The sequence below is a fragment of the Sturnira hondurensis genome, unplaced genomic scaffold (genome assembly GCF_014824575.4).
Source record: "Sturnira hondurensis isolate 20B ecotype Veracruz unplaced genomic scaffold, ASM1482457v3 Scaffold0021143, whole genome shotgun sequence".
Taxonomy (NCBI): domain Eukaryota; kingdom Metazoa; phylum Chordata; class Mammalia; order Chiroptera; family Phyllostomidae; genus Sturnira; species Sturnira hondurensis.
Genome location: NW_028093774.1, coordinates 6,080,165 through 6,088,579, shown reverse-complemented (window position 1 = coordinate 6,088,579; position 8,415 = coordinate 6,080,165). Strand labels below are relative to the sequence as shown.

The window sequence follows — 8,415 nt, the reverse complement described above, 5'->3', positions numbered from 1 at the left end:
CAACACACAAAGGGATGACTAATTATAGTTTGAAGGGGAGATAAAACAGGGCCTTCCCATTCTGCTGCGATGCTGATGTCACTCTCATCTTAACCATTTTTAGTATTTTCAAAAGTGTTAATCATTATTTTCAACAATGCTAAAAGCACATTTGCTGTTTTCATCTAGAGAAGCAGGCACTCTATATTCATTAAACATCACCTCCCATTTCTCCCCCAGCCCTTGGTACTTACCAATATGCTTTCGTTCCCTCTTGATTATTTTGAGTACTCTAGGTACCGCATATAGTGGAATTATATAACATTTGTCCTTTTACTTCATTTAGCATAATGTCCTCAAAGTTCCTCCATGCTATATAGTATGTCTCAGAATTTCCTTTTATTTTTAATTTTATTTATTTATCTTTAGAGGGAAGGAAGGAGAGAGGGAGAGAAATATCAATGTATGGTTGCCTCTCGTGCATTTCCTGCTGGGAACTGGCCTGTAACCCAGGCATGTGCCCTGACTGGGAATCGAACCGTGATCGTCTGGTTCGCAGTCCCATGCTCAATCCACTGAGCTACACCAGCCAGGGCAGAATTTCCTTTTTAATGCTGAACAATATTTCATTGTATGCATATACCAAAGTTTGTTTATTCATTCACCTGTAGATGGACATTTAGGTTGCTTCCATCTTTTGTTTATTTTTAATAATGCTGCTATGAACATGGATTTACAAAATCCCTTCAAGACCTTGCTTTCAATTCTTTGAATGTATATCCAAAGGTGAAATTAATTGCTGGATTATATAATATTTCAAATTTTACTTTTTGAGCAACAACCATACTATTTCCATCATTTCACATTCTTACCAATACCACACACAGGTTCTGAATTCTTGCTAACATCGTTATTTTCTTTTTTAAATAAAACTAAAAGGTGTGAATTGGTATCCCATTGTGGTTTTGATTTGTATTTCCCTATTTATTAGTGATATTGAGCATCTTTGCATGTGCTTGTTGGCTATATTTGTATATTTTTGCAAAAACATTCCTTCAAGTCCTTGGCCCATTTTCTAATTGGGTTGTTTTCCTTGTTGGTGAGGAAAGGTTGTTTTCCTTCCTTGTTGGAGGACTGGTTCACACATCTGGGTGCTGACTGTTTATTAGATATGTAATTTGCAAATATTGTCTCCTGTTCCACAGGTTGCCTTTTCACGTCGTTGCTTGTGTTCTGTCACGCATAAATGTTGTAAATTTTGATGTGGGCCACATATTCAACTTCGCTGGTGTCATATACAAGAAATCATTGCTAAATCAGTGTTATGAAACTTTCCCTGTGCTTCTAAGAGCTTTATAATTTTAGCACTTAATTTATGTTTTTTATTTACTTTGAGCTGTTTTTGTATATGATGTAAGGTAAGGATTCAACTTTATTTTCTTACCTGTGGTGAGACAGTTTTCTCAGCACCCACTTGTTGGGGAGATTGTTCTATCTCCAGGATTTGTCTTGGCACCTTTGTCTTTGATACACGCGAGGGTTTATTTCTGCCCTCTCTATTTTATTCCAGTGGCCTGTACCTTTGTTTTTAAGCAAGTACCACACTGCTTTGATTACTATAGCTTTGAAGTGAGAAAATATGAGATCAATTCTTGGTGGATTGTGTGTTTCTAGAAATTTATCTTTTATTTTGTTATCCAATTTGCATATAATTTTTCCATAGTATTCTCTTATAATATTCTTCGTTTGTGCAAAATCACTTGTAATGTCTTCTTTGTTTCTNCAGTGGCCTGTACCTTTGTTTTTAAGCAAGTACCACACTGCTTTGATTACTATAGCTTTGAAGTGAGAAAATATGAGATCAATTCTTGGTGGATTGTGTGTTTCTAGAAATTTATCTTTTATTTTGTTATCCAATTTGCATATAATTTTTCCATAGTATTCTCTTATAATATTCTCCATTTGTGCAAAATCACTTGTAATGTCTTCTTTGTTTCTGATTTTAACTATTTGAGTCTTTTTCTTTTCTTAGTCTCTATAAAGGTTTGCCAATTTTGTTGATCTCTTCAAAGAATCACCTCTTGGTTTTGTTGTTTTTTCTCATTTTTTAATTTTTCTTTTTTTGTTGGTCTCTGATCTGAACTTTATTATATTCTTTCTTCTAGCTTTGATTTCCACTCCAACTACCCCCCTGCAACCCCAGTTCTTTATGGTGTAAAGCTAGGCTGTTGATCTGAGCTATTTCTTTTTTTATTGTAAATGCTATAGCTATAATTTTTTTCTTAGTACTATTTTTACTGCATTTCATAGTTTTGATGAATTGGGTTTTTATTTTCACTTGTCTCAAGATATTTTAAAATTTCTCTTCTGATATCTTCTTTGACCTACTGAGGATTTTCCAGTTTTCTTCTCCCACTGGTTTCTAATTTCATGCCGTTGTGGTTATACAAGCTGCTCTGTGTGATTCCGAGCTTTTAAAATTTATTAAATTTTGCTTCGTGGCCTAACATATGGTCTGTCCTGAACAATTGTCTGTGTGCACTTGAGAAAAATGTGTTTTCTGCCCTTGCGTGTGCAGTGTTCTCATATGTCTGTTGGTCTGATTGCTTTATAGTGGTGTTCAAGTTTCCTGTTTCCTTATTGATCCGTCTGGTTTTTCTGTTGATTATTGAATGTGGGATATTGCTCCTCCTACTGTATCGTGTTCCTGTTTCTCCCATGAATTATGTCAGTGTCTGCTGATGTCTGGTATGTGTGCGTGTATACAGTTGTTGTATCTTCTTGGTGAGTCAGATGGCACTGGCATTTGTTTGGGCGTAGATTTGTCTTTTATAAACTCAAATATGATAATCCTTACTTTTGACGGTGTTTATGATCTTGTTTAGAGAGGTCTTGTGCACTTCAATATTAAGAAATAAATTAACCAGTACTTTCCTCTAGAACAGTTTTTTTATGTTTTAATGTTTGATCTATCAAGAGGTCCAACCCCTTTACATAATGTGGACTCGAGCCTCTAGTAGTCTGCACTGGTGGGGCGCCCCCGTAAGTGCAGACTCTGTTGCTGTCTCCCTGTGTCGGGGCTGCCTGGCGCTGCCTGGCCTTCCTGTTGCCTCTTCTCCTGCCTCTCTTCTGCCCAAGTCCAACTGACTAATCGGGTGCTTCCCAACTCCACTAAGTCCATCTCCTGGCAATGCTGATGTTCTGCATATGCTATGTTAAGTAGATCATGGGTTTGGGCCAAAATTTCATGCTTGCTGGGCACAATGCCTGGACAGGGTACCTACTTAATAAATAGTAAGTGGATACAGAGATTGTTGTAACCTGGATTCATAGCCCATGGATCCTGGGGCTATGAAATGAGACTCAGAGACTTGGGGATTTTCACGTCACGCTCAAGCTTGGGCCAGTTTATCCTCTCTTTAATGTCATCTAGGGAAGGGGCTTGGCTTGGCAAGGGAAGGGCTCAACCCAGAGAGGCAGTTATTTTTGCGTGGGTTCACCATCTTTCCCACGAAGAGAGGAACATTGGTCCTTTCATCCTTGATGATGACTGAGAAGGGTCTGTTGAACTTCATGGTCAGATTCCTGAGCCAGGCATTCTCTTCTAAATGGGTCGTGCTGGAATGTTCTGTCCCATTTTCATCAATGGTCAGCACAGCCTTATGCAGGTCCTGTAAGGGAGGGAGCAGAGGCATGTTTGAGGCAGAGGCAGGATGCGAGGTCCTCTTCCCTGGCCTGGGAGCAGGGCCTGGTGTGGAGGGAGCTGCCCGGGGGGCCCAAGTTAGGGGTCTTTCCAGAAGCCCCCTGGGGACCTGGGTCTTTACAGCATTTCCTTGATTTGAGAAACAGAACAATGACAAACAGGCAGATTGCCAGCCTGGGGGGTCTACCATTTGAGCATTTTTATTAAAGAACTATTACATTTATAATTGGAGGCATCATGGTGAAGTGGAAAGAAACGTGACTATCTACCACGGGATCTGGGTTCAAATCCCATTTTTCCCACTTGCTAGCCAGCCTTGTCACCACAAGGAGATGAATATTCTTCTTGAGTCCTCACTTTCCCAAGTAGGAAAATCAGAGCTGCATGGTATGATCAGCAATGGCCACTAAGTGCTTTATGTGAACACTTCAGTCAGTGCAGACGTTCAATAAATGTGTATCTGTGTGTGCACATGTTAGATGTGTGCATGTATGTGTGTGTCATGAGTACAACATTTTCAAAGATCTTTATCTGGTGACTGTGGGGTACCATCACCTGGATACACCTACTTACTCAACTTCACTGCAGAATCCTCCTCTTTACCTTCCCTTCCCCAGGGGCTGGTCCCTTCTCTGCCCCTCAGCGCCAGGCTCAGTCCTCTCTTATCACCTAGCCTGTCCTTCCCCATCCAGGTTCCCCTCCCTGCGGGGACACGCAGTCCCGGGCCCCCCTTGTCAGGGCCTCAGCCTGACTCCACCTGCTCGCCCTCGCTCTTCCTGACCCACATTCTCAGCCTCCCGGAAAACACCTGCCACCACAGGAGGCAGAATTACTTGAACACGTGCTGTGCTCCTTGCCATGCCTCTTGTTTCTGGTGTCCGATTTTAAGCCCCTGGGGACCAGGCCTTTGATGGGGACCTTTATAGCATCTAGTCCAGACCCGGCACTCAGTTCGTAGCCAGTGGTACAGTGTGGTTGGTTTTGGGTCACCTCTAGCTCTCCTGAATAAATGGCCTCTTTAGCCAGAGTCACTCATGAACTCGGACTTGCTGATTCACCAGCACCCCCAGTGTCACCAGATGGGGGGCCAAACGTCTGTGAAACCACTGAGCCCACATCTGCCTTTGTCAGTGTGGGCCCAGCGCGGCCCTGGCTGAAGGGCAGCAGAGGGTCAGTGACACATCCTCAGAGGACGACCCTAAAATGCCAGAGCACATGAGGCCACCTCCTTCACTCGGTCACCTGACCACATCCCAGTGTTGGCGCGTCCAGTGGCATTTCTCAGAGTCCTCATTCCGGAGGCGCGTTTGTGTCCCTGGGTCCCCTCAGCCTGCGCTGCAGCCCCGTCCGTACACAGTCTGACCCACGGAAACCAGGGTCAAGCTCACCTTGGAGAGTGTCAGGGGCGCTTCCTCACTGATCCCTGAGAGCTCAGCCCCAGTACTGAAGACCCTGGTGACACCCAGTTGGCTCAGGATGGCTTTCAGATCGTAGGTCCCAGAAATGGACAGCTTGGGCAAATACAAGTCGGCAGACCTGTCGAGATGGTTAGAAAACAGAGGAGTTTCACAAAGTCGAAAGTGTTGCCTTTTCTGGTCGTTTCTCCCACTTAGCACCCTGTCTGTCTGCCCGTGGGGGGTGGGGGTCGGTGTGGGCTTGCTGTATTTCTAGGTCCTCTAGCCCCGTGCCAGGGAATGTTAGCATGAGGCAGGTGCTCCTGTGCTGCCAAGCCTCTCCAATGCCACCTCCTCAGAGAAGCCCTCCAGGCAGATCCAGGGTGTTGTCTGAAGCAGTGTGCACACTCTACTCTGCCCTGTAGAGTTTAGTCACCCCCAGACTGGGACTTTGGGACTGGAATTCCAGGGGAACTTGGGGCATGGTGCCAGGGGCTGAGTGACATTTGCTCAGTGGATGATGAGTGATGCCCGGGGCTGATTGCTCAGCTCTTGTTCTGGGTGGGGTGAGAGTGTGGCCCTGTGATGGGTCAGACATGATTCTGGCCACGGACTTTTTATCTTTTTACTCCATAGTCTTGGTTCTCTCCTGGTGTGTGAGGTGCTACTCTCCCTGAACCAGGTTCTGACATGGGAAAGGGGCAGTGTCCATCATCTAAGTCCCCAAGGATGGGACTTTTGCCTCCTGTCACTCATGGGCACCTGGCTGGTGCCACCTAACCTGACACTGGCCTCTGTCTGAGAGCACAAGGTCATGCAGGCAACCTGGGTCCCCCTCCCTTGGTCCTCTGGCCAGGCCTGATGTGGCGGCTGCCCTGGGCTGGGAATCACCGTAGCTCGATGTATCTGAGGATCTTGGAGAGGTGCGTCTGGGAGAGCCTGTCCTCCAGCTGCTTCATCCTGCCCGAGTCGGGCAGGGTCAGGAGGCTGAGGAATCCGCCCCCATAGTGCTGCAGCAGCACCGGCTCGAGAGCTGCTGGTCCTGGAGCAGTTGGGAATAGCCCACACGGTGGGTCGTGGGCACCTTGATGGGGGTCTTCGGGTCCACGTGGAAGTCTTCTTCTACAAGGCGCTCAGTATCAAATTTATCCTCCCGTTTGCCTGGAGAGGGTTGAGGGTGCCGATCAGCCAGGGGCGGGAAGGGTTAGGCACCTGTGGTAGAATGGAGGAGCCCCTAGCCCCCTCCTGAGCAGGCCCCCTCTGAGCCTCAGCTTCCCCATCTGTGCACTGGGCTGACATGAACAGCGGTCACTGAAGGGACTTTCGTGAGGGCGGTGCCAGGCTCCAGCAGGGCCCAGGTTGTCTTTGTTGCAGAGGTACAGGGGGGCCCCAGGCTGGCAGGGTGAGCAGCTTGACTTGTACCTCGTGCTCATCTGATTGGGGGCTGCTTGGAAGACTCTGCATGACGTCACTGTCGACCTCAGTCATACTCAGCACCCCCGTGTGTGAGTGCTTCCCCCCGCCCACCTGTGAGTCAGTGGTTCTTACCATTGAGGGAAATCACTGTTGTTCTCACTCTGATGGCCTCTTCCTGGACCAACATGTGAAATGCAGAGGCCTGGGTTTCTCCCCTCTGCTATACCAGGAGACCGTCACCCTCCTGACAAGTCAGAGTGGACAGCAGCCTCGGGGACCCCTGAGCCCAATTTTCTGTTTGGGTGGGAGGTGGAGACTGGGGCTGGAGAGGGGACGGGGCCCGGCTAAAGTCCCAGGACAGAGCTGGGACCCGACTGGGCTGACTCTGGCCTCTGCCATCTCCATTACACTGTTCTGCCTCAGACCACAGAGCCAGTGGTGGGCAGAAAGTAGCCCTTGACCTTGAATCTCAGCTCCCCTGTGCCAGGCTAGCTCCATTTCCATGAACTGTTAAAAGGCCCAGACAAGCCCCGCTGGGAAGATGCTGCTTTGACCCTCTGACCCATGGCCCCCAGCGCATTCGGTCTTGGAGAACGTGTCAGTGGTTGTGTGGGGAGCCCAGCCACCCGAGCAGAGACGCCTAGTCAGAGCACCCCGCACTGCCCGGGGCAGGGGGGGGGTCAGGGCTGAGTGTTTGAGAATAGTTTTGGGTGTTTCCTTTTGAACCAGCTCAGGCTGGTGCTAAAACCTACCATGGAAGACGATGTAATTCACCAGAGCAAGAGTTGTGTCTTTGTCAAGCTCTTTGACCAGATCCACAGTTTTTCCTTGGGTTTCCTTCTGTTCATAATCATTGATCAGTTTTTTTTGACTGTCCCTGAAGTCGACAGAGAAGGTTTTTGAGTGGTACAGCCTGCTGACATCCAAAAACAAGTGTGCTCGCTTCGGGGTCTGATCAATCAATAGCATACTGCTACTGACCAGCTGGAACTGGTCGTCTGGCTGGTGGAAGGAGTGGAGGAGATGCTGTACGCGTGCGTGGATATCAGCCTCAGGTACCTTCTTCAAGTGGAAATTTATGCCCTTCGGGATCTGGGTGTGAGTCTCACCCCTGTCTCCCAGCGAGAGCATGGCAAAGGCTGTAGCGACGCTCACTGGGGAGAAGATGTTGGTAGCGATGGACTGATGGGCCACCTGGCGGTAGAAGCTGAAAGCAAAGTCGACCAGGTTTGGGGCGATCTTGTGGCTGATTGCCTCCTGATCCTGGTGGGATGCATCTGTGTCCCCGACAGCGTCTCCCTGTGGACCCTCAGCCAGGGAGGCTGGGGGCAGACAGCACAGGCCTGCCAGCAGGAGGAGGCCCACATAGTGGAGGGTGGCATTGTCCTGTGAGAGAGAGGGGGCATCTGCCTAACTCCGCGTAAAGCACGCAGAGCTATTCAGCACCTGCTCAGTGCAGTGCTGTGCCGAGCGCTTCCCTACCTTATTGTCCCTGAAAGAGCGATCGTTGAGGCTTTCACAGTGCTCACCCCAGGCCAAGCTCCATTGTGAGCACTGTGCTGCCTCACCTCGTTGCCCTCTCCTGACAGTTTTAAGATCTCAATCATATGACAGTTCTCAGTCTACAGATGAGGAGACCAAAGCTCCACAGGGTTAAGTCACTTGTCCAAGGTCACCGAACCAGTAAAGTAGCAGGACCAGCATCACACACAGGTAGTGTGGGCCCAGAGCCCGTGCTCCACGGCCTCTAACATCCAGGATGATGCTGACGCACCTGTGCTACAGCCCTGTTTTACGAAAGAGGAAACTGAGGCACATGATATATGTAAGGTACATGCACATGGTTACCCAGGAAACGGCCAAATCAGGCTCAGGGATGACCGGATTTGGAGCTGCCTTAGGGTGACTGCCATTGAACTTTGT

General features: G+C 48.0%; 1 protein-coding gene across 1 annotated transcript; it reads right to left on the bottom strand.

The window, feature by feature from the left end:
* Window positions 1-3,404: 3,404 nt before the first annotated feature.
* LOC118976698 (alpha-1-antiproteinase 2-like) lies at window positions 3,405-7,874 on the bottom strand. Its single transcript, XM_037031314.1, is given in 7 exon segments — window positions 3,405-3,650; window positions 5,071-5,349; window positions 5,858-5,870; window positions 5,968-6,036; window positions 6,099-6,237; window positions 7,245-7,853; window positions 7,856-7,874. Coding segments are annotated over 7 exon segments (1,374 nt in total).
* Between the last annotated feature and the right edge of the window lie 541 nt (window positions 7,875-8,415).